Source organism: Balaenoptera physalus, assembly GCF_965194825.1.
Source record: "Balaenoptera physalus genome assembly, chromosome: 9".
In the NCBI taxonomy this organism is placed as follows: Eukaryota; Metazoa; Chordata; class Mammalia; order Artiodactyla; family Balaenopteridae; genus Balaenoptera; species Balaenoptera physalus.
Genome location: NC_138888.1, coordinates 44053363 through 44080524, shown reverse-complemented (window position 1 = coordinate 44080524; position 27162 = coordinate 44053363). Strand labels below are relative to the sequence as shown.

The 27162-nt window shown below is 36.1% G+C and overlaps 1 protein-coding gene across 1 annotated transcript in view; it reads left to right on the top strand.

Moving 5' to 3' along the window:
• RFX6 (regulatory factor X6) overlaps positions 1-23819 on the top strand; it is a gene marked incomplete at its 5' end in the record, with an annotated part of 56058 nt that extends 32239 nt beyond the window's left edge. Inside the window, 13 exons of the mRNA XM_082475496.1 lie at positions 3213-3320; positions 6827-6904; positions 7027-7140; positions 9296-9345; positions 11741-11900; positions 12836-12980; positions 14283-14392; positions 15348-15465; positions 16926-17048; positions 17711-17917; positions 19028-19540; positions 20402-20614; positions 22996-23819. Coding sequence (XP_082331622.1) covers positions 3213-3320; positions 6827-6904; positions 7027-7140; positions 9296-9345; positions 11741-11900; positions 12836-12980; positions 14283-14392; positions 15348-15465; positions 16926-17048; positions 17711-17917; positions 19028-19540; positions 20402-20614; positions 22996-23171 — 2115 coding nt within the window. The 3' untranslated portion in view covers positions 23172-23819. The remainder of the gene's footprint in view (positions 1-3212; positions 3321-6826; positions 6905-7026; positions 7141-9295; positions 9346-11740; positions 11901-12835; positions 12981-14282; positions 14393-15347; positions 15466-16925; positions 17049-17710; positions 17918-19027; positions 19541-20401; positions 20615-22995) is intronic.
• Between the last annotated feature and the right edge of the window lie 3343 nt (positions 23820-27162).

Sequence of the window (27162 nt, the reverse complement as noted above, 5' to 3'; positions counted from 1 at the left end):
TTCAAGTTCTCTGATTCTTCTGCCTACTCAAATATACCTTTGAATCCCTCTGATAAGTTTTTAATTTAAGTTATTGTACTTTTCAGCTCTAGAATTTCTTTTTGGTTTCTTTTTAGATTTTCTATCCCTTTATTGATATTTCAACTTTATTTTAATATTTGTTGTTATTTTATACAGTATCTTTTTATTGCATGTTCTTAATATTTGTTTCTTGATTTTAGAAATTCAATTGACTTTTTCATTGATTTTGTATTCAGCAACGTTGCTGAAAATCTCTCTTGTTAACTGTAACAATTTTTGTGCAGTTTGCTTTAGTTTTCGATGTAATCAACCAACTCAGTTGCAAATAATGCTAGTTTTGTTTCTTCCTTTTCAATATTTAATCTTTCATCACTTTCTCTGGTCTTACTGCTCAGGCTATAACTCGTACAATGTTGAATAAAAGATAGGAGAGTAGGCAACTTTATCTTATTCGTGTTTTTTAAGAGAATGTTTATAGTATTTTACCATCGAGGATGATATTTGCTGTGGGTTTTTGATAAATATTTATTGAATGATTAAGGAGTTTTCCTCTGTTTCTAGCATGGAGGAGGGGAGAGAGAAAGAGAGGGGGAGAGGGAGAGAAAGTAGTGAATGGTAGATGGATTTTTTTTTTTAACATCTTTATTGAAGTATAATTGCTTTACAATGGTGTGTTAGTTTCTGCTTTAAAACAGAGTGAATCAGTTATACATATACATATGTTCCCATATCTCTTCCCTGGTAGATGGATTTTAAACAAATGCTTTTTCTGCATCCATTGAGATGGTTATGTAATATATATAATTCTCATTTTTTTTCTGTTAATGTGATCAATTTAAACCTAAGGTGGCTATGATCACTCTTATAGATTGCTGGATTTGGTTTGCTAATATTTTTTATTTTTTTAAAATTTATTTATTTATTTTTGGCTGCGTTGGGTCTTCGTTTCTGTGAAAGGGCCTTCTCCAGTTGCGGCGAGCGGGGGCCACTCCTCATCACGGTGCGCGGGCCTCTCACTGTCGCGGCCTCTCCCGTTGCGGAGCACAGGCTCCAGACGCACAGGCTCAGTAGTTGTGGCTCACGGGCCCAGCTGCTCCGCGGCATGTGGGATCTTCCTGGACCGGGGCACGAACCCGTGTCCCCTGCATCGGCAGGCGGACTCCCAACCACTGCGCCACCAGGGAAGCCCCGGTTTGCTAATATTTTGTCTGGTACTGTTTCAAGTATGATACTAAGCAAGATTGGCCTATAATTTTTCTTTCCTTTTCTGTCCTTGTCCAATTCTGGCATAAAAGTTTTTAAATGAATTGGGAAGTGGTTCTTCTTTTTCACTGTATGGAAAAAATCTTTTCAGTTTGAAATGATTTGTTTCCTGAATGCTTGAGAAAATTCATCTGTTAAATCTCCTGGGCCAGTTTTTTTTTTTTCCTTTGTAGAAAGATTTTTGATTACTAATTATATTTGTTTCATGGAAATGAGACTATTCTCATATTCCTAACTTAAATTTAATACACCATGTACATTATGTATTGTCATTTTTGGTTTCTATTTCTTTGTCTCTCTTTTAAATCTCACCAAATTATGCTTTGGAGATGAATAAACATGATATTCCACCCAAGAGAAAAGGTATAAGAAAAAAGTGTAAGCTTTCCTAAAGTTAGAATTTAGGTGCATTTTTTTATGTTTATCAAATGTTAGTTTCATATTTTGCCATATCATTTCCTTCCAGATTAAATTCTTTATTTTCTTGCATTTTATTATTTTTCCCTATTCATTGACAATACCATTCTTTGTCAGCACAATGATAATTGGTGCTCATAAATGACAACCCAAAGCAATTAAAAATCTTTGAAGCATATCTTGAATTAAGACTGATTTAATTTGGATCAACCATGCTATTATCTCAGTTTATGATATTTATGTAGTAGTTCTTTATTAATTTCTTAAAAATTAGTTAATCAGAATAATCCTTTTCTATCCATGCTTGAAAATAAAGATTAACAAGGCTAAAAACTAAAACCTAACCTGAAAGTAATGAAATTCTACTGCACTTTTAGTATAAAATTTGTGTGAAAGCATATATCAAATCAGTCAGTAAGAAATTGGTGTTTAAGGACTCAAAAGTCCCCCCAACTTCTTTCTGATTTATCATGATAATTCTGTAAGAGTCTACAAATGTTGGGAATGATAAGACAGGGTAGGGACCCAATCTACCTATGTAAGTAATGAAGCTTTTGTCTAGTAAACATCTTCAATATGACAAAGACACACAAAGAAACACAAAAACTCGAGAAGCAAATGTAGGAAAACTATGAGAAAGAATGAAATTTGGTCCTTGCCAGGAACACTACTTCCTTTACCATATTCACAATTTTATTCTTTGCCAATCTTTTTACTAGAATCCAATTTGTTAAAGTTTTGTTTGTGGAGAAGGAACAATCAGTTGTGACCTGGGAGACTGATTCGCCAAGGCTCTGGTTCCGTCATGAATATGCGTTCTCTCTTTCTGTGTGTGTTTCTTGTAGGTACATTAGCACTGCATTATTATATGTTACTTATTTGTCATTTTTTCTAATTTTCTGAAAACTACCAGAGGTATGGTTTCCCCAAAGGATTCAAAAGAAGAACAAATATCTGAATTTGGCAGGGGGAAGAAGATTGAGGTGGGAAAATCCAGAGTACTAGTTTGGGACTCCAATCACAATTTTACCATTAATTATCTCTGAGGTTGGATAAATTAATTAACTTATTATCATCGCATTTATTTAATCCATAAATGACTTGGTAATCCATAAGTAAATTTGGCAATTTCTGATCCTTTCATATTAAAATAATTTCAGTAGTCTAAAAATAGATCTTTCAAAACTTATGTCACTAACAAATGTAAACTTGTGAACTAAAATTAAATTTCTAAAAGTTGTGAAAAATGGCAAGTGTCTAAACTAAAATCCAAAGTATAAGAAAAATATCCAGACTGTGAAACTATTTATGATTTGGCAACAGTAATTCTGCTGAAATGTCTAGTTTATTCAGTTATTTGATCTAATAAACAGTTACCCAAATCTCCTAACTTGTCATGGTTTGCAGGATGAAAAAGAATGAAATTTTGTAAGTTTCTATTCTGTTAGAATTGTATTTTGGAGCCAAACAATTGATAATGATTTATTTCTTTTCATTTTTCTAAATTATAGGGTGGCTTCACTCGTAAATATTCGCTTAGCTCAAAAACTGGAACACTTCTTCCAGAATTCCCCAGTGCTCAACACCTTGTGTACCAAGGATGCATTTCTAAGGACAAGGTATCAATTAAAGATACTTCTCTATTGATTTTCTGATATGTTGGCTCCATATCTCAATTTGCTGGGAATCTCATGGCACTCGCAGGAAATAGAAATCTACATAATCAAACATAATTGACTGATTTATAGGAGGGACAAACATTTACTAACATCGATTAAAGACTTTCCAATTAATTATTTACCATCTCCATGATAGTATATAATCAGAAGGTGGTAAAATAAACCTCTAAAGACTAAAGATTATTTTTATTTAAAACTCAGTATCAAGGAAGAAAATACTAGAATGTGTCTATCACATGCAATTTCTTTAATTATAAGCGTTATATTTTCTATTAGCTCCATTTAATTTCAGTAACTGGTCATCAAGCACTTCTCTAGGACAGAATTTGTTCCTAACACTGAGGGGGAAATGCCTAGATGAATGCAAGGACCCCACTCGAAGATTCCAAAGATTCCTCTCCATTGTAAAACTCTGTGCTCTGTTGCAAAATTTGTTGAAAATTAAGGTAGAAACAGTTTCATAAAATTCAGTTTATAAATAAACTTTCAGTGCTTATGTAGTAAAGTCTAAAGCTAAATCCTCCTCTATTTCTGAACTTCTAGAGTCATTTGCTGGCTATCTGCTGACCAATAGTAAGATCCATTATTAAATCAGGGCATAAAGATTTCTACATTCTTCTTTCAATTAACGTTCATTTTTTATTAGCATTTGAGGAAAACATCTTTCTTAGTAAGTTTAAGTCAGTTCATATTTTGAGGTGCAAAGTTAGAGGAATATTATTAACAATGTCCACCTGTATTACTTTAGTAATGGGCTTTTGTAGAAACTAGAAATAAAAATGACACATTGATAAAAAGGTCTATTGATAGATAAGTAGAGATGCACAGCAACTTCCAGTGTTCATTCTAATGACAGACTTACTCTCCCAGTTAAGAACAGGCAAAATACTGAAGATAATTCTCAGATGCTGATTCAAGTCTCCTGGAGTATGTCCACTTCCTACTATTCTCCTCTCCCATCACATTCCTCAAGGTTATCACATCATTTTTTTAACCATATAGAAATAATGTGATATTATGACTTCAGATCTGAGACACCTCCAGTAGATGTTAACATGTGGCACTTTGTGGGGGAACTTGTGGAAGTCTGCGGGACCTCGGGGAACACACGTTCTTTGGGGGAGGGTATTGTTGGCTCACCTTTGTGGAGAGGATAGCTTACGTACAAACATATCAAGAAGATGTTTACTGTGTAAATATACCAGGTGAGGAGGGTAGATGGAGAGAGTAACAAAGAAAAAAAAGAGAAGTGAAGAATATGTTCCAATAGTTTATTTCAGCTTCTCTGCTAGCTTCCAAGGACTTCCTTACCTGCCAACTTGAAAAACTGGTCTGTAGGTCATTTCTCATTCAGTATTCAAGATGCTTAAATAACCCCTGGTTTCTAAATTCATTCCCAGTCGTCCCCATCATGAGCTCCAGGGACTAATACTCTTTGTCCCTTGGGGACATCTGGGCCCTGCCTTTTACCTTCTTAGCCAGTAGCCAGGTTCCCCAGGTAAGTTGTCAGTTCCTAGAAAGACAGGTGGGGCTGAGGCTAAGCACTTTAAGCACCTACTTTCTTGAGGCAGGAAGGATGGAGATTTCCTAGGGAGAAGCTGACCCCAGTGAGGGGTGCTGGCTGAAGCTGAGAGGCCTACTTTCTGCCCCCATCACAGTGTCACTCAAGGCAGTTGCCACCCTCCCCCCACTTGCTCACTGACCTTACTAGAGCTAAGCCTTGCCTCTGCTCCTACCCTCTGTAATGTGATGTCTATTCTCAGAAAATTGAGCAAAAGTATGTTTATAAAGACTGCAGAGTATGCTACAGTGAAAATTTATTGTCCTAAGACTATGTAAATATTAAATAAAGTATCAGTTATAAGATTTAAATTTTTTGATGATTTGTGTATAGGAGAAAAAATTTTGACACAAATAAATGGAAATATTTGTGAAGATAAAAGTTTACTTGTACTTTAGTAGGTTTCAGGGATCAAAGGGTTAATTTTGGACAACAATTATGAATTCCTTTCTATCTTTCATGCTGTCCTTATCCTCATTTTAGAAATATGTCTTGGCAACCTATCTAAAAATATAAAATCGTTGCTTAAAATAAAGAGCACGTCTCATTTGCATCAATGGTGACATGTCCTGCCAGAGGTGTGTAGTCAGCATACCTCCTTGGAAGTAGATTGGTAATCTGCATGTCATCGTTATACAGCTTTGCGCTAAACCACAAAGATATGTGCTGGGCTGCAGGGACAAAGGTTGGAGAGCAAAGAGTTGGGGTAGGACACCCCCATCATCATGACCACCCTAGATACTATGAAGGTAAAAGTAGCTAACAACTGTAAGTTTCTTAACATGAATTATGGATTACTCCAACCACTTTCATGTGTTAATTTATTTAGTCCTCATAACAACCTGACTAGATATTTACTGTTATTATGATCTCCATTTTATGGATGAGGAAATTAAAACACATAAATGTAAAGTAGTTTGCCCAGCATCATGTAGCAGATTAGAGCTAGCATTCAAATCCAAGTATCCTGCAGGCAAAGCTCACACCTCTAACCTCTAAGCCTGTTCCTGTTCACATAGAACACACAACCTGTAACAGGTAGGAATATTTCTAGCTTATGAAATAAAGATGTTGTGAATATGAATATTGTTAGTTTTCCAGAATATTATCAAGTTCTAATCCATCGCATATTTTAAAATATGTTTAAAACTTTCTATCCCTGCAATACAAATATCAGTGTAACATAGAAATAAAGAATTTTCATAACAGACATTTAATGTTCAAATCTTTTTTTGGTCAACAAGTCATTTGATATTATTACTAATTTTAGGTAATGTAGTAAAGTCTTATACTTCATACCAGGAAAATTGTTCCAGGTGCATCATGTCTCATTTTATCTTCTTTAACACCTTATGAATGATATGTTATTACTACCTTACTTGAAGATATAAAGCTTGGGGTCAGAGACAAAGCAACCCGTGCAAAACAGTGCAGTGGAGCTGATGCTCAGTGTTAGCTGACCCCACAGCCGAAACTGGAAACCACTGGACCACACTGCCCAAGCACCTACTTAATAAAACTGTGTGAAGAGTTGATGTATTTTACCATTTTACATTTATTTCTCCAATCAAAGGTAATTTTTTTGTTAAGCAGAAAACTACAATGTTGCTTTGGCCCATAGTTCCCTGAACAATCAGCTTTTTCATCATTCTTATCACACTGTCCTGCAATTGTCCATTTGCTTGCCTTTCTCCCTTCACAAGGCTGTGTGCTCCTTAAAATAAGAATTGTGCTTTTATTTTTGATTCCTCGGATTGAGCACAATGCTTGGTACATAACAGGAACTTTAAAAATGTGTTTGAATATATGAACAAATGAATGCATGAACAAAATGAAGGCAGCACTGAAAGGGTGCTTTTGTTAAGATTTTTCTTCCTTGAAATAGGTTGATACCCTAATAATGATGTACAAAACTCACTGCCAGTGCATCCTGGACAATGCAATAAATGGAAACTTTGAGGAGGTAAGAGTGACAAAGAATGCTTTGCTGACTATATTATGTAAACGTTCTTGTCCTGTTCTTCATATGAGTTCATGTTGAGGAAAATGTTAATATTAATGTATATACGCTTTACTCTCAACTAGATCCAGCATTTCTTATTACACTTTTGGCAAGGAATGCCTGATCATCTTCTTCCCCTGCTTGAAAACCCTGTTATCATTGACATTTTCTGTGTTTGTGACTCAATTCTTTATAAGGTAAGCTCCTTAGGATGTCAAACATGAACCATATATTTCTTTAAAAAACATTCCATCTAAATTTTTGCAATATATTTTCAATAAATTTGTTATTCCTGGCTGGAGATACATGATTAATTTTTCTTCTGATGAGAAAGCAAACAGTTTAATAGTGTATATTTAATAGTGAATGTATTTTAATATAAATTTTCATTAAGTAAAACAAAATCAGTTTCTGTTTACAGCTAAGAATGATTCTAAATGTGACATACTTCCATAAAAACTTAGTTAATTTTTATTAACTGTTTAAGGTGTTTTTAGAGTAAATAACTTAGTGGCTTTTTCACAGTATCAGTGTTTTGGGGAAAGCAGAATTAAGCACTCTTATGGGACTAATAACTTGAAAAATTTGGAAATCTCTAGCGTTAATGCATTCATGACCAATTCTGTTCTTAAGCCAGATAAGAGTCCCTAAGTGTCTACAGAAGGATCACGAGGATATCGTAAACAAATAGGAGCTGGTTGGCCATCTAGCCAGGCATTCAGCGGGGAAGAGGGTGAAGCTAATTCCCCCAACAGTCTGTTCCCTAGTTAGAGCAGACACAAGTCCAAGCTAAGGAAGAAAACTGTATTGCAATCTGGGTATTTTAAAGTGAGTTTGTCTACATTAACCTCCTAAATTGTCAGAAGGAAAAACAAAAGTTTTCCTTTTAGAACATAATTTGAGTGAGCAAGAAAACCCAAGCTGGAGTCCTGTTAAGTGTTTAGGAAGTAAAATCCTTCTAAGTTAGTTGCTGCTGTTACGTTCTCAACTTTGCAGAGAAGTGAAGCAGAAGCTAGATAAACTCAGTCCAGAAGCAACTTTGCACATCAAGAACTGTAGGTGGGCTTGAACCAGGATGAGGGAGCCCATATTTTCATCCTCTGTTCCGTTCTTCCTCATCGCAGTATAAGAAAATAGAGTCTCTACCTTTAGTTCAAGCTAAAGCTGAAGAAGGACAAAGGAGAGCAAGGATTGTCTCATTTTTCTGGGTCAAATAAGAATATCATCATTTAGAGAGAAAGGGTTTAGTTTGCACTGACAGATCGTCTGAAGTGTTTAAGACATGAGGAAGTAACCAGAAAGGGGAAAGAAGGTGGTTCTAAGAGTAGGTATAAGAAAAGACCTGGACTCGTGCACACACATTTACCAGCATCAAGGTAAAGCTGTTTTGGACTGTCATTCAACACCTCCAAAAAATATCCTTAAAGCATAACTTCCCCCCCCCCACCCAAATGGTCTATTTCTTTGAGTCCAACACAAAAGTCCAGAGTTTAAGTACCATTACGTGCACAGAGTTTTTCCTCCTCCTGGTGGACCCAGGGAGGCACAGTGAACACTGTAAATAGAGCAGTGTAATACGAGCTTCTGTAAGATCTTCATCCCATCCCTAGAAAGTGGTCAGCTTTTAGTCCATAAAACTGTACATGATTGCCAAGGCCAGTTCATTGGTAACTAGCATACTGGGCATATACAATACTGTCTCTTGTTTTAGTGTTTCACATACACAGACTACATGTGCATTTTGCTGGTAAGCTGCACAGGCCTTTGTAGATGACTATCTACTCACGTTTTGAAATATCTTTGAAATATCCAAGAGGACCTCTTGGTCCTCTTCTCCAGGCTGGCGCACTCAGTTTATGAGCAGCCTAGGGGGTCTGTACTGTTCATATCCTATCTGGTTCCCCATCTCCTTTATTTATCATAGTTTTTCCTGAGCTGGGATCAGTCGGCACTAATTTTTTCTTTTTTTCTTTTTACTAGTTCTCATCAAGGTCCTACTCACCATATCACCCACATTTAAGGTTCAGTCTAGCCCTTTATTTTCAGTGTTCTTTATGTTCCAATAATTAGCTCTCTGTACCCGGTACATTCGTGTCACCTGCTTAACTAGCGCTGCAGTGCTTCTATATACCCCTGCTCCCCTTGCCTTTTACACACACACACACACACACACAAACACACATACACAACTTACATATATACATTCATTTTAGAGATAAAAGTATAACTTTCAGAAATGAGTTAACATATTATTCTCTAGAAAGCTAGGAATAAAAAGTAATTGACAAGGAGTAAGTGTGTTTCTTTAGAAATATTAAGGATTTATGTTAACTCTCTTTTGCTGTGATTAAGGTTCTAACAGATGTACTCATTCCTGCAACAATGCAAGAAATGCCTGAAAGGTAGGTTCAGTTAACAAAATATGATAGTTGCTTGTATAGGGTTTAACCTTATACATTATGGTAAAGCAAAACATTAAGTAGAAATTCATTCATTTACCAATATTATTTTCCTATTCCCATCCCTTTGTATGAGCTATAAGAGATGTGCCTCAATTTTTATATTCAAACCTCAATGAACAAAATCGATGGAACAATCCTGAAATCCCTTTAATTTGAGAGCTGCCCACATGAAAAACAAATATTTAAGTGTAGTTGACCTTTAGGTTACTGAGGAAGCTCTTCAATGGAAACTGGCTAGAGGGAGATGAATGGGGATAATTGATGGAAAATAATCACAATAACAAAACTATAAGGAAAATTATTTTATATTTATTATAACTTTGGTCTTAATTGCCAAAATCAAAAAGTAGCATAATGGAATTATCACCTTCTTTTAACAAAGGAATAAGATCTCAAATTGAAATGATGCCTGAAGATTTTTCCACAAAGTCTTCCTATTGTTCTGATGTGAGAACAATAGGAACTTGAAATAAAAGCCAATTTTTAAAAAACGAATTCTAATAAAGTAATGAAATTTATTTTAGTATTTTGGGGCACAAATACATATAGGTTGGGCATAGTTGGTTCTCAATAAATATATGATGATTGATAGAACAATCTTTATTTTTGATTTACCTTTTCCTCTAGACTGGCTTATTTATTTAAATAATAATTGATATTGACCTGGTCAATAGTTTCTTTTAATTATTAATACATTGTCTTTAAACATCTAGCCTGAGCTCTGAATTAGGTACACTTAACACTTCTGTGTCACAGCAAAATGGCTATGCTTACATAGTGACAAGCATTCAGCCGTGTAACTAATAATAATAATAGCTGACTTTTATTAAACACAGTGTGGGATTTGAGACTTACATAAATTATTTCACTTAGCCTGAGAAGTACTATTTATGTATTTATCTCTTAAGTATGCAAGTAGTTCATATTCATTTAGAAAATGAAAAACACCCATAAATGCATTTAAAAAATCACTCATATAAAATAAAACTAAAAAAAAAATCACTCATTGTCTTACCACATTTTTAATGTCTTAGGTTATTATTGTATCTCACAGACTTTTTTCTAGGAATGTTAAAAATGGAATTATAGTACACATATTATTGCAGTATACTATGAAAATCTTTCCATGTCAACAAATATAGATTAGCATTTTTTTAAATGATTAATTGCATAGAAATCCAGCATCCGAAAAATACTATACTTTATTTAACCAATTCCTTGTCATTGAACAGTTGGATTTTTTTAAAACAACTTGTCAGACTATTCGAAAGTAACTGTTATGATCCAAATTCACAAAGAGGAACCTGGGAGTACAAAGAAATTAATTTATTTGCCCAGAGTCAGCTGATTTTTAAGAAGCAGAACCTAGATTTTAATTGACGTCTGTTTAACTCCACACTCTGCCTGTGTTTTTCCTGTACCATGTCACTGCTCCCCAACATATGCCCCATCCTAAATATATTTAGATCTGTTTTGTTGAGATATAATATGTAGATTGTTGATGGATTTATAAATTTTTGTATGTTTTCATAATATATACACAACCAACCTTTGCAACTTCCTAAATGGGGTCCTCTAATTAGTATGTTTGTGGTAATTTTTGGTAATTTAGTATGTTTGTGGTAATTAGTTATATTTGGATTATAAGAATATGTTACTAGAAACAAATATTAAATACCTGAAATGGCATTATGATCCCTATGCGTGTCTCTCAGTAAGCCAAGATATGCAAAATTAAGTGCACACTTACCTTTTCCCAGAAATATTTTATAGAAAATGATTGAATTATGAATTAATATTAATAATAAATTATGTCTTATTGATCACTTTCTGCCTGCCAAGTTTTAACCTGAACACTTTCCATGAATTATTTCATGTAATCCTCATAATAATCCTGTGACATGGATACTATTCTTTCTTTTTTTTTAATTTTTTTTTTTTCATGTGGACCACTTTTAAAGTCTTTATTGAACTTGTTACAATATTGCTTCTGTTTTATGTTTTGGTTTTTTGGCCGCGAGGCATGTGGGATCTTAGCTCCCCGACCAGGGATTGAACCCGCACCCCCTGCATTGGAAGGTGAAGTCTTAACCACTGGACCGCCAGGGAAGTCCCTGGATACTATTCTTATTCCTATTAACAGATGAGGAAATTGGACCTTCAGGAGACTCAGTATTTTGACCAAGATGATAAATGGCAGACCTAGGCTGACTTCAGTCATGTTCTTGGAATCAAAGAGTAATAATATACCTCCATTAAACTGCATTTATTTAATGCATTTTGAACTTCTTAGCATTTAATACAGAGTTTTTTGTTCTTTGGGGTTTTTTTGTAGCTTATTAGCAGACATAAGAAATTTTGCTAAAAATTGGGAACAATGGGTTGTTTCATCCTTGGAAAATTTGCCAGAAGCTCTAACTGACAAGAAAATACCTATTGTGCGAAGATTTGTATCATCTCTGAAACGACAAACATCTTTCTTACATCTTGCACAGGTACGTTGGTAAGCCGAGGGTATTTGAGTCACCAAATCAAAAATGAATCATCTGATAGCAAAGATTGGGGAACTTTCAGAGATTGGAGACTAAGTAGACAGCAATTAAATGCAACATGAGATCCTAGAGTGAATGCTAGAACAGAAAAAGGACATTAGTGGGAAAACTGATGAAATTCGGTAGTTTAGTTTAGTTACTAATATTGTACCAGCGTTACTAGTATTGTACCTGATTTTGATAATATACAAAGGTTATGTAAGATGATGACATTAGGAGAAGCTGGATAGAGAGTATGTGAAAATACTCTGCACTACTTTTGCAACTTTTTTGTAAATTTTAAATTATTTCAAAATAGAAAGTAAAAAAAGAAAAAAATACTTTTGAATGAAACGTAAAATGTAAAACTCTTATTTGCCAGATGAATTCAATTAATAAATGAATCCAATTAATAAAATTAATAGGTTATGGGGAATGAGCCCGTGTGATGTTGTGAAAGCCACAACACATTTTAAACTACCTCTAATTTAGTTCTCTTAAATAGGGAGGAAAAAGTAATTCTTAAATTAGAGTTACATGTTTGTATATTGTTAACATATACTTGCCCTCTCCTCAAATGATCCTTTGCTTTATGAAGGTTTCTAGCCCCCTAAATTTTGAAAGACTAGCTTGGGATAGTTCCAGATAAGAAATTTAACGTTGTGAAATTCTTATTTTATGACCACGGGTAAAAAAAATTATTTTCTTATTCCAAAAGTAGTTTTCAAACCTTTAACAGAGATGATCATGAATCTCAGCTACAGCTTTTAGTTTTAAAATAAAAAAAGAGTTATTTATGATACTCTTCTCTCAAGGAACTATTTCTCTAGAAGCTAAAATTTTCTTTCGATGGAGGATCAGTGATATAATTTAGTGTCTTTTTTACTTTCTTTATGGAGATTGCCAGACCAGCTCTCTTTGACCAGCATGTCGTGAATTCTATGGTATCTGACATTGAAAAGGTTGACTTGAATAGTATTGGATCTCAGGCCCTTCTCACCATTTCGGGCAGCACAGACACTGAATCTGATATCTACACTGAATGTAAGTCTTCTCTTTTTGTTTAGGGCAGGGTCTCCCAACCTCAGCACTACCGATGTCTTGGGCCGGATGCCTACCTGTTTGATAGGGCAGTGGGGCTGTCCAGCAGCATCCCTGGCCGCTCTCCCCTACATGCCAGCAGCAGCCTCCTCCGAGTTGTGACAACCAAATCTGTTTCCAGACATTCCCAAATGTCCCCTTGGACTACAAAATCATATCTGTTTGAGAGAGTCTGGTTTAGAGAAATACTTTTAATTTTAAAAATTGTTCTCTATTTTAAAACAGTTGTACTTACTGATTGTGAAAAACCTGGAAAATATAGAAAATATTAAGAGGAAAATAAAAGTCATCTATAATCTCATTGCCTAGAAATAATCCAAATAGAAAACACCTGGGCATAATCAAAACAGTTTTGAGTTTTGTGAGTTTTCTTCCAGTTCTATATTACATGCATATGCATTTCCATGCGTTTTGCACTCTTGGCATCATATGGCGTATAGTGCATACCAAAATGATATCTCAATGCAATACTGTTTTTCAAAGCCGAAATGCCCTGCTTAGGTTTGGACAGTCTGACAGAATTTACCAAGCCAGTACATGTGACCGGACAACCAGGTTCCATTTCCCAGGGATAGCAACCCACTATTTCTCCCATCGTTTCTCTCTGAAAACACCAAAAAATGCAGCCTCCTATAGGCTATAGCACACTGCTCTCTGGGGACAGTCCAACCTCAGTCCTGCTTTCTGTTTCTTAACATAAAATTATATTACCCTTTGGGATTCAGTAAACCTCAAACTCTTTAATAAAATGATAGTCCTTAACTGCCCCTTTAACTTTTACATGATAAAAGATTATTTATTTAAGTGGCTCAATTCTGCAGGGCAGAATTTAATTTTTGCTAAAGATAAAGGATATTTCAGAAAGCAGGAAATCAACAAGTCTAGCTTAGTTCAGTCATTAGGTTTCAACTAATCTGTTGCATTTAATGAAAGCACTGCATTCAAAATGAATAATCATCTCTACTGACAACAATTCTTCCCTAGTATATAGTATATAAACCTGCATTTCAATATATACCAAAACATATACACTTATGATTAAAATTTTGAAGAGTAAAGAACTAAGGATTTTTTTGTTGGTTTCCAGGATATGAAATTAATTTCTTTAACACATTTAATTTAATCTACCTGTCTTGCCCTTTTATTCTATAAAATTATTAATGATTTCTACTTTTAGGTTTCCTCTTGGGTTCAAAGTAGTGTGCAATATTCTGCTTTTTTTTTTTTTTCCTTTTTACATGGTAGATGACTCTATCACAGTGTTCCAAGAACTGAAAGATCTCCTTAAGAAGAATGCCACTGTGGAGGCTTTTATTGAATGGTTGGATACTGTGGTAGAGCAGAGAGTTATTAAGGTATTTTTCAATGACATATTCAGAAAATAAAATTTTGTTAATAGTAAATGCTAAACTGGCTGTAATTTCTTGAATGGCGGGGAGTGGTGATAGGCTGTGTGTAATAATGCTTTGAAAAGCTTTTGAAACCCTACCAATAAGGGAAGTCAAATATCAAGATTAGAAATATGGCAGATTTGAGAGCACTGGGCACAGTTTCAATTCTATTCATCGTTTTCTGACAGACTACAAGACACTATTCCTTCCCTATCAGTCAATAAGTGTACAGCTGTGTAACATCAGTAGTGAAAGATAAACTTAGAAACTGGAAAGAGCTGGCCCTTTTCTTAAAAAGCACGTTTTCATAAAAGCTGACAGAAGATATGGTTTTAAGTATTTACATTTTTTAATTCCAGGAGCTCAGTATTTTGTGTTTTCATGTGGTTTCTTCAACTCTTTCAGTTAACCTTCAAGTCATCCATCATGAAACAAGGCCATAAGAACAAATATATCCATCACCAGTTGGTGTTAGCCATTCCATATCAAGGAAACTAGTTATAGTGTAGGGACTTTTTTTCTCCTGGAAGGAAAACAGATTATCATTCAGGACCAGAGAAGTCAGAGTTAATCATTCACAGAAATATATAACCCTTCCTTCACATTTCGCCTTCTCTTTTTAAAGCTCTGTCAAAGGAAAATTAAGAGAGAAAATATTTTGTAAATTATTTCATTTCGTTGTCCAATTTATTAGGTAACAAAACCACATAGAATAAAGATCTGTTAGCCTGAAAAATGATGGCAAAGCCAGATGAAAATTAAAATCCCTAGACAAATCATTGTATTTGATAAAATAAATGGCATGCCCTGTCAATCTGTCCATTTGTCAGACAGTTTTTCTACCTCTTGATCTTACGTAGGAAGCATGTAATAATGAAATGACAGATTTTATAGTTTCATTTTGTTCCTTTACTTTTAGACCAGCAAACAAAATGGAAGATCATTAAAGAAGAGGGCTCAAGACTTTCTGCTAAAGTGGAGCTTTTTTGGTGCTCGAGTAATGCATAATCTCACCTTGAACAATGCATCTAGCTTTGGTATCTTATGTGCTTTATAAAACTCTTCTTAGATGAATTACATCATTCATTCCTCAGTCACATTTCCTATCAATTTTTAAACATATGGCACTGTCATTCCTCAAATCAGACTCTTGAGCCGGTAGAGAATGGTTGGTTTTAGCCTGGGTTTTGTAGTCAGACCACTTGCAGAGTTAAATCCTAACACTGCTTCTCTTTGGCTTGGCTTAACCCAAGTTAGGCTGCTCACTGTAGAAATGGGAGAATATTTCTTTCATTGGGTTATATAGGCACTTGAGTGACGTGATATGTATAAAAATACATTGCCAGAACCTGGTAAACACAATAAATAGCAGCTATAACCATTACACTCCATCAGTGCTTAGATAAATTTTCTTTGTTAAACAAGCAAATAAACAATAATTAATACATTATTTTCCAAAGCCACTATTCATTGAAATATGGCAAATGTTTGCATCTTTTCCAGGAACCTGCCCTCATAGCTGTATTCCAAGAATCAAAGACCAGCTTGGAAGACATACTGTCATATGTTTTTGAACCATCTATCCTGATCTATACAACTTATGAAAAAATTGAGTCGTTAGCTTTTTCAAAAATTGAATACCTTCTTTTTCCTAAAATTTCTGAGATTCTTAGTTTGTAGTTATAATGCTATCTCCTGGACAGTACCTCCACATTTAGTAGTTGCATTTTGAGAATCCTCGCATTATAAAATAGGTTACAATTAACTAAATTTGTTCATTTAATTTTTAACAGAATTAGATAAAATCAGTGAACTTGTATTGAGGGATGAACAAAATATATTGTCTATTATTTGAAATATGTTGCTTATATTTAAGGTTTCTTAAATTATACAATATTTAAACCTGACCTTATTATGAAAAAAGACTTTTGTTGGAAAATCTGTTGAATAGTTAAAAGAAGTTTAAGGTTTTCCAGGACATCTTCCACATGAAAATTACTTTTCTCCTTTTTTTTCAAATGAAAGAGCATTTTGTTTCAGGCTAGAAAGACATCTCCTTACTTGATACTTTTTTCAGACCATGTTGGCTATTGTCTAATTATTTAGTACAAAGTAAACAGAAATAGAGCAGAGTAGAGCTCATTCTCCCCAGGTTAAAGCTTATCACACTCCAATGTGTGCCCTCTTAAAGCATAAAGCATGTCTCACTTTCATCCGAATTTTCCTTTGATGTAATTAGTGGCCAAAGAGCTGGCAGGACAGTACACACAGTGAGCTGGGCAGGCGGTACACAAAAAGATTAGAGACCCAAGTTAAGCATGTTGGTCTTAGCAGGTCATTTAAAGTCCAACAAGTATTTGTTTATTTCAGTTGCTCCTTGTAAAGTGTTGCGAGATGGTCACAAAGATAACTTGACTTCTCTCTTTCTCCTTCCTTCTCTTTCTCTCCCTCATTTCATCTCACAATGCCCTCTCCCCATTCCCTATCCATAAACAAGGTTCTTTCCATTTGATCCGAATGCTTCTTGATGAATACATTCTGCTGGCCATGGAGACCCAGTTTAATAATGACAAAGAGCAGGAGTTACAGAATTTACTGGACAAGTACATGAAGAACTCAGGTAATTTAAAATGTATATCTTGTTTTGCATATTTCTTTGTTGAAATCTAAGTTGGAGAATTTGTAAGCCCACATGTTAAATGGATTTATAACAGTCTCAGATTTTACCCCCAAAATGTCACTACTAACACAGGATACTAACACTAAGAGAGCCCTATTTTTTCTTTCCTCCATTGGTATATAGAGTAGTCAAGGTACTTTATTGGAAACTCTGAAGAATACAAATCAATATTCTTAACTTCTGAGAACTTAGGTAAAATTGGAGAAGTGACGATAATACAAAAATAACTAGAATTTAAGACTGCGCATGTGGTATACCACCTTATAAATGGTGTAGAGATGAGTTCTATAGGAATTTAAAGAAAGAGGGACACAATATATTTGGGATGTGATGACTTGCATTTTGAAGGCTGTTCACTACAGAGTGGATTATTTAGTGCCCTGAAGAACACACCTACATCCACAAATATACAGTTAACAAAAACCAGCACCACTGCCAACACCAAAGATCTGCCAGTCTTATTTCCCATGGAAAACACTTCTCAGGAATTTCCAGATTTATGACACAACCCTAGAACATTTTCAGTTTTTCTTTTAACTTGGGCTTATCCACTACGAATGTGGCAATGATATTAGCTTTCCTATTTAAAAAAATCTTTCCAGATGCAAGTAAAGCTGCCTTCACTGCTTCTCCGAGTTCATGCTTTCTGGCCAACCGTAATAAAGGGAGCACTGTTCCCAGCGATACCGTGAAGAATGAAAGCCATGTGGAAACAGCCTATCTTCCTCTATCATCCAGTCAACCTGGAGGCTTAACCTCTGCTCTGCACCCATTCCCAGCTGGGAATACAGACAACATGCCGCTCACTGGTAGGCTGTGAAACAACCCAGAAAACCACATAGGCTTCAGTATGTCTCACAGGAACCTATTCCTTTGTTTTCTTAAAGCTGGTAAACTCCAGGCATTTCAAAAATAAAAAGGCTTATCTTCACTGACTTATAACAAAGCTTTATAATATTTTTGTGATTTTCAACATTTGTCATTCACATTATTATCAATACCATTTTTAAGATAGGTATCACATTTTAACATACTCTCTTAGTTATATCAGAGGTCCCAATAATTGGTTATTTTCATTTAGTGGAAGAAAAAAATAGATTAGGTGTTCACAAAATCATTAAAATACTTTGAAAGTCGAAAAATGTGAGCTTCTTATTTATTTTCGGATTTTGAGGAGACTTTATTTCTCCTCCATTAAAAAGTAGATTCAGCTATTTTAGGATTACCATTATAATAATTTTCCTCTTTGGTCTAGGGTCCCATTTCTGTCAATCTGAATGTTTATGGCTTAAACTAGCTACTAGATAATACTTTAAGTCTGCTTATTGCCTTATGTGTTCTTTGAAATCCTTCTATATACCTTACTTCATTGGACACACAGAATTTTAAACCTGGCATGGGTAGTTTAGGGGCGTAATTCCACCAATGGAAAATTGGAGACCCAGGGATTTGGTGGCTTTCATAACTCATTGCTCATCAGTGGGGTCTGCATGAAGTTTTGAATTGACCGCTTTGAAGCCATGGTCATTTTGACATTATTGCCCTTTTCTTTTACCCTAAACTTCAAACCATTTAGCCTTCAGCTTGTTTTTTAATTACAGAGAAATGTGAACAGCAGACCCCTTGCCCTTCCCAAGCTTGATCTCTAATCATCTTTATACCCACGGAAGGATGAAGCCATCCCAAACTTTCCTCCATAGTCACTAACTCCAAAAGTTGCCACTGTTGTGAAATACACTGCTGTGATGATGCTTTTTAAACCTAGAGTTTTATAGGTCCCTAGTCCTGTTATTTTTGGAGGTTAGAAATGAACTAAGCTGGAAAAAAGGTATAGTAATAAATCGTGCATAATTTTAAAAGATGTGAAGCCATCTATTTTTAATTTGCCACTAGTGAATGCTCTGGTAACTTTTTTCCAGGTCAAATGGAGCTTTCCCAGAGCTCTGGTCATCTGATGACACCACCCATTTCTCCAGCCATGGCGAGCCGAGGAAGCGTCATTAATCAGGGGCCAATGGCAGGGAGACCCCCGAGTGTGGGCCCAGTACTGTCAGCCCCACCACACTGCTCAGCATACTCAGAGCCTGTTTATCCTACTCTCCCTCAAGCCAACCATGACTTCTATGGGACCAACTCTAACTATCAGACTGTGTTTAGGGCACAGCCTCACACCCCACCAGGACTCTATCCTCATCGCCCCGAGCACAGTCGATGCATGGTCTGGAGTGAACAGCAGCTTTCTAGAGACTTCTTCAGTGGCAGCTGTGCTGGGTCCCCGTATAATTCTCGGCCATCTTCCAGCTATGGACCATCCCCACATGGCCAAGATTCACACAATATGCAGTTTTTAAATACAGGAAGCTTCAATTTCCTGAGCAATGCAGGAGCTGCCAGCTGCCAAGGAGCAACATTGCCTCCTAATTCACCTAATGGTATTGACATTTTTAAAGAATTTTTCCTGGCTTTTGAGTTGGCAGTAAGGCAAAATCAGACATTGAGTTCTACCTCCGGTGAATAGCATGTCATCCCATGTAGAGCTTTCTCAAAATCATGGAATCTTAGATATTTGGAGCCAATTTCTGCCACATACAAACATATCCCTAATTCTTGTGACTTTATTAAAGTTGCCCTTCTAAATGTCCTGCATGATGCAAAAATATTATGTCAAACCATATGTTTGAGACCAACCTTAATAGCCCAAAAGAAGAATGTTCTGTCCTTTGAAAATTTAGTGAATAATGTTTCTTCCGGAGAACTAGCAGCAGATCTTAAAGATTAGGACCCAAGCAGTGCCTCCTGTTGAAGTACCTTGAGGTTACTGAGTTGGAAAAATCTGTGGACTTAGTCAGCCACCAAAGTAAGCTCTGTGTAGAGGCTGCTCGGATGCTCCTCTCCTCAGTGTAGGCCAGTCCTTCTCCCAGAAACATGAATCTGTAAATAAAATTGGTATTTGACAAGTAATCTTTGTGAGAGGCTGATAGTGCCTTTTTTTTTCTTCATAAGCATTGTAAGATCTTGTTAATTTAAATAAGGGAAATATGAGAGAGGTGTTGTCTTACATCTCAAAATTGATAATACGATAATGCCTATGTATTTTTTAAAATAAAAAACAACATAATGAACCATATCCATATATAAGCACGAATCCAACCATATTGTAAATGTAGATGTAAATGTAATATTTACAGTATGATATCTCTAGGGCTCTATCCTATTACCTTGTCCTTTTTTTATCTTCCTGGAATATTACTTGTAATAAGTTAACTGTACATTCTCAACATTTTCTGTTGTAGGGTACTATGGAAGCAACGTAAACTACCCAGAGTCTCACAGACTTGGATCGATGGTGAATCAACATGTTTCTGTCATCAGCAGTGTTCGCTCCCTGCCTCCCTATGGTGACATCCATGATCCGCTCAACATTTTAGATGATGGTAGTAGAAAGCAGACCAGCTCGTTTTATGCAGACACACCACCTGCAGTTGCATGTCGAACTCCTGTAGTAGGTAAATTATATTAACATTTCTTGAAAACATTCTTTAAAAGTTGTTAACCTCAGCTATGCAGTGTTAACTGGGCACTCACGTTCCCACAGTTGGTTTATCACTTCGGATCTGAAGTTATGTTTCTGAATCTGTTAGTAAAAGCCTTGCTATTTCTCTATATACATGTCACCATGCAACCTACTGCTAGATCTGGTATTCTTTCCAAAACAAATCTCTGGAATCTATTATGTATGCAGAAAATTCATGTAACCTGTCAAATGCAGTCCAAAAATCTGTTAAGTTTTACAAGGGCAATAATGATATCTTTTTCTCACTTTCTCTTATTCACTGTTGGAAGCAGGGCCAGTGCCAAGAGCTGTCTTTGGACCCCATAATCTCCATCAGTATCCTAAAACCACTCCAAGTTTTAGAAAATGGTGACTTGTGATGAAGGTTACCATAACTTTCTCAATTGTATGTAAAATGTGATTAGATACCTCTGTAGAAAATGTTGCTTTCTTATTCTATAACATACATTTTAAGCAAAAATGAACAAAACTGTATGTTTGCCATGAAGTCCCCTAGCTTCTTATTCCAGCCAGGTTGCTGTCCCTAAGAAAATACGGCAACTTGTACTAGATGCGTCACCGACACCCAGCAGAGAGTCTGCCGCATAGTAGGAACTCATTACATTACTGAGTTGGAAAAAGGGGCAGAAACAAATGCATAGATTTAGTTTCTAATCCTGCTAATAAGGTATCACAGGGCAAGTATTATATCCACGTAAGTATCAAGGCGGAGTGTTAATGTTTATATGAGATGATTGAAATCTTCCAATGGAACTGATTTCAGATTAGCATAAGTAGAGGGCATTGACACCCAAACAGAGCATAAGGGAAAATGAAATAAATTGCATCTCTCCTCACTCAGTGTATTTTTCCAATAATTCAATAGGAAGCACTTCTTCCCTTCCTATGACCATCACAGACGCTCCCTGAGCAGAGTCTGCTATCATCTTATGCTATCTGCAGATGGTCATTGCTTCTGGGTTACTCTAATGAAGCAGAAAATTCCACTTCAGGAAGTTTCCTCACTGTGAGACTGAAATGTACGGAGTTGCTATTGTTACTATTAGTTCTGTTTACTTGTAGTGATGGTGGATGCTTTGATGGAACACAGTTTGGGTGTAGGATAGATTCTAAGCTTTAGTTGTCAGAGCTGGCTTACAAGTAAATTGCAAAGAGGGCTTCAGGGTGATAATAGGGAATAGAGTGAGTGAATGAGTAGCACAAGGGGAGTTAGGGCCTATAATTATATTTCCTTAATTATAAAGCCTGGTTTTTAGTGACAGAGATGATGGTACTTAGAAAAAGAAGAAAAATAGCACTGAGAAGGCAGGAACCAAAAATGCAGGAAAGGTAGTGCTAGTGAGCCAGTTAGTAAAAAAATTTGAGAACCTACTATTATGTGCTGAACCTCATTTTAGGTGTGAGGTTATGGTGGTAATCAGGTCAGAGTTCCTGCTTGTAAGAAGTTTACATTCCAGTAGGAAGAGATAAGGCAATGAAAATATAAACAAATGCATTAAAAAGATAATTTCAGTTACTCTCAGGTCAATTAAATAGGGTAAAATGACAAATAGTAATGGAGGAGCTGCTTTAGGTTAGGTAGCTCGGAGAGGATTCCTGAGGCAGAAATATTTGAGTTGCAAGTTGAGTGATAAGAAGGAGGCAATGATGTGAAGATTTGATGATGGAGTTCCAGGCAGAAGAAATGGAAATCTGCATAGTTTCTGAAATGGGAACATTTTGGGAAAATTCAATGGGCAGAAAGAAGGCTCGTGTGTTTTGAGTACAGTGAATGAAGAGAGGGGAGTAAAATAAATCAGAAGGCAGAGACCAATTCATCTAGGGTGTTAGGAACCAGGGCAAGGAGCTTGGATTTTGTTCTAAGAGTAATGGGAAGTCATTGTAGCATTTGAGAAGAGGGACAATTTGATATACACATCAGCAAGATTATCCTGGCTGCTCTCTGCAGGGTGAGGGTCATGAGACTAGTTAGGAGGCTGCTGTGTTGGTCCAGGTAAGAGAAGATGGTGGTTTGAACTACAGTTGTGGAGGTGCAGCTGGAAAAAGGACGTAGACTGGGGATATATTTTGGTGATACAGTTGTCTGAATTTATGTTTGAAATTGAATTTTCTTTGTGAAATGTATTGAAGGAAAATTTGTGGGAGAATAGCAGGGGGGAAAATGGAAGAAAAGATGAGCATTGCTCTGAGAAATCATACACACTCAAATTTAGTACAGATATATGTGCTCAATGCACAAGTCGTAAAGTGAGTGGCACAGAAAAAAGAAACTGTCAGTCAATTTTCAATTGCTGATTATATTTTCTCTTACAGCATCCAGCTTGCAAACCCCAATTCCTTCCTCCTCATCCCAGTGTATGTATGGAACTTCCAGTCAATATCCAGCTCAAGAAACCCTGGACTCCCATGGAGCAAATGGTAGAGAAATGGCATCCTCTCTACCACCAATCAACACTGTGTTCATGGGAACAGCAGCTGGAGGCACTTAAACCAGCACTGTTGGGTAGGGGTTGAAACCTGAAAAGTCTCCAGCGCTCAGACCGCCGTCAGAAAAAGAAAGTGGAATATCCAGTGGCACGGTATTGTTTTTCAGGTCACTGGTGTAAAGCTATGGACAACACCATAGTGAATGGAAATATTCGCAGAGTTTGCCTTGCACACAAGTTGTTTAGAATGTGGTCCCGTTATTAATCATAGTTTCAAACATTATCAAATGGAACCAGTGGAGCTTTGAAGATGCAGACATTTCAACTCTGAAGATTTAATATTTCACTTCTTAATTTATTGAAAATCTGTGTGCTGTTTCACTTTTGGTTTTTAAAAAAGAGAAACATTTATTTAATGCTTTTAAAATACCTTTAATTTATTAGAATCTCAGAATCATTGTTTACTATCCCTTATTTGACAAAAAGTCAAATGTGTATGGCTACCTCCTATGGAAATGTTTACAAGATCAACACTTAATTCAATTCAGCCTCGACCAAAGTTGCTTGACTTTCAGTTTCTGTGCATTAGTATGATGATTTCTGTTACATAGCAGTGTTCCAATTCTATGTAACTGAATGGAGATTAAAAATGCTTTCCTTCTTTATTTAAAAACGATAGGAAGAAATAAAGTATGGAAATATTTTTAAAGGCTTGGTTGTTCTCAGGGCTGGTTCTGTTTCTAAAGAATCCTGGGGATTTACAGGCAAAGCTCCTTTGTATATCAAATTAAAGAGTAAAGTTGGTTGGTCAAACAATAATTCTAGAACATTTGCATAACAGATCCATGCATATAAATATAAAGAAATTGTGATTTGTAGACTGCTTGAACTTCTGCAGATGTGGAAGCAGTCTTTAATTGAGAACTTTGCTTAGAAACTGAGAGTGAATGAGTGTTCAAGGGTCATCTGGATGCAAAAACAAACTCAGAAGTGAAAGATTCATTACATATAAATTAATACAATTTGATACACCATTTATCTAGCTCTGTTTCTTTTTCTTTTTCATATGTCTTAACTGAAAGGTCTGTTGTAAGACTCATGGTATATAATGGGAAACTTCCATTAACTTTACAGGCTTCTCCTTTAGTCTTATGACAGGTCTTCTATTATTTGTATTAAGGATTGGGTTATACTGTAAGCCCCGGGTACATTATAAAAGGATCTGTAAGCCCCAAACACCCATTTTACATCATGATGTAATTTGGTAGAGACAAACTGTGGAATTGTTATTCAGCAAGCAATAAACAATTATCTGTGGACTTGTTGGAGTGTTGCTGCCATTTGCTCAGTAGTATGTAGTTTATGAGCTAATTAATTAGCAGAAATATTTTGCAACAATAACAAATCATGAGTAATAGAAAACTAAGTGTTCTATTCTTTGCTATGGTAATATCATAAGAGTGCAAAGGAAATGAAATTAATAAGGGCTTGGACTGAAGAAGAAAACAAAACAGCTTTAAGAAGTGATTGGACATAAATATTAAAAATTGAGAACCAGAGGTTCCCTGGTGGCGCAGTGGTTGAGAATCTGCCTGCCAATGCAGGGGACACGAGTTCGAGCCCTGGTCTGGGAGGATCCCACATGCCGCGGAGCAACTGGGCCCGTGAGCCACAATTACTGAGCCTGCGCGTCTGGTGCCTGTGCTCCGCAACAAGAGAGGCCGCGATGGTGAGAGGCCCGCGCACCGCGATGAATAGTGTCCCCTGCTTGTCACAACTGGAGAAAGCCCTCGCACAGAAACGAAGACCCAACACAGCCATAAAGAAATAAATAAATAAAGTAAAACCTTCCTTTAAAAAAAAAAAAAAATTGAGAACCAAATCTCCATTTTACGGTAATTAAGTATATATTCGGCATCTGTTTCATGTCCGACACAATGGAAAATACGAAGATGAAAAAGATGAAAAAGTGCCAATACCTTTAAAAAGTTTTGATGTAATGATGAAGGGGTGATAGGATGTAGAAGCTCAACTGAAGATTTTTGAGTAAAAAGCAAGGTGAGGAAAAGATGTTTAGGGAACATCTAGCAGCAGTTGGAGGGAGGAGGTGGGCTTGTTAGGAGAGGAATTAGCCTAAGAATGGGCCACTCTGAAGGCTGTTTCTTTCATCCAGATGCTCAGCGGTTAAGTGCAGAGACTTATGGGGAAGAAGAGTGAATGAGGAGAGGAGAGAGAAAGAAGCACAAGCATCATTTTAAAGAAACATGAGGATCATTTCAAAGACTACATTGAAGGATTGGTGACTGACTAGATAGAAGAGGAAAAAAAGGAATATGTCACTGGCAGCTCTAAAGTTTTCCTTAACACTATTTGCAAAGTAATTCAGTGTAAATAGCTAACCCTATATTGGTACTCCCTCCTGCCCTTTTAAGGTGAGGGAAAATGATTGGAGCAGGGAGAAGTTCAGCAGACAAGTGAGCAGTGTCTGGGTGTCATGTGCATTGTAACAAGGTGCCAAATTTTGACGACAAGGAGGCTAACTTGCTCTTTTCCCCAGGTAGTGAACTTGAGTTTATTGCAATTAGAGGTAGCACAGTATTTCTCAGTGCAGGCACCATTGGCTTTTAGGCAGGACAGTTCTTTGTTTTGCAGGACTATTCTGCATATTGAACAAGATTTAGTATTCCTGGCCTCAACACTAGATACCAATGTACTCCCGACACAGCCTTGTGACAACCAGCATCCAAATGCCCCTGGAGAGGCAGTGCTATTCCAGCACGAATTGACGGTGACAGCATCTTTAATTTTACCAAAAGGAGCTTGAGACATTTAATACCTTTCTGCCCATCAGCTACACTCATCGTTTAAGAACTGTTTCCTTCATGGATCTAAAACTTGGCTGCTTAAGGCATTTTCTGTTATTCTTTAGGTTAACTTTGATATAGTTAAGAGGATCTTGCCTAGGTTTTTATGTTTTTAAAAGTAAATAAATCATTCTTCAAGTAACTGTTAGAAGTTGTGGAGTATCAATTATAAAGAAGTGACCTGTTCAAGCTAATGCTTATGTGAATTGCAAAATTAAGGTTAAAATTTTTTAAATGCTAGGTTTATTATAACTCAATTCTTGGGGTACTTTCTTTCAAATCTTACGGTATGGTGGTTACTAAATATAAAAGACATGAAAAATGAATGTTTCAATTAATTTGGTGGATTCTTAATACAATTCAGAGACCAAGAGCCTATTTTGTAACAACTTGAAGAAAAACTAAAACCCAGCTACGTCATTAACCTAGAATCACACACAGATCAGAATGGATCTAGTTTATTTTCTTCTCTCCAGGTAGAATTGCATTAAGAAAAATTAGAGCTATCCTCAGTTATATGTTCCCAAGTCCACTTTCAGGTCAGAAAGTGTTTTTTGTTTGTTTGTTTTTTAATAAACACCCAATTTTATTTACAAAGCATTAAAGCTTGAGCAAGAAGTACCCAAGTCTCATCTCATACAAAACTACAGAACATTAAAAAGCAAAACCCGGGGGAGTGGGGAGATGACAAAAGGGAAAAAGAGAATATGCATATATTGTACAAATTGAGAAAATCAAACTGAAATAGACAGAAGGTTTTAGGAGCTGAAAAACATTCCAAAAGCATAAATAATTATTAGGAACTGCTGCCAGAGACTCTTTGACAGGGCTGAAGTTGATTTTCTCAGTAGCCGGTTTAGGAGGTAGACAGAGCTTGACCAACCAAATGCTCAGGCAGAGGACACCCAGCTACTCTGCATGTGGAAATAAGGCAGAAACCTCTTGTATCACACAGTTTGCATACAGTACAGAGAGAAACAAAATGGAAATAATGCCTGCAAAACCAAAAACATGTCTAGTGACCCACCTACCAATCTCAACCACTGGTCTGATATGAAATTGGAAATGAAATTCACAAAATGAGCATCCGAGGAAAAAGCAGTGGCATCTAAAAATATAGACATTTTGCCCCTGAGTCAGGGAGAGCTCTTGCTTCAACTACTGAATGTTTTGGTTCTAAAGACGGAATG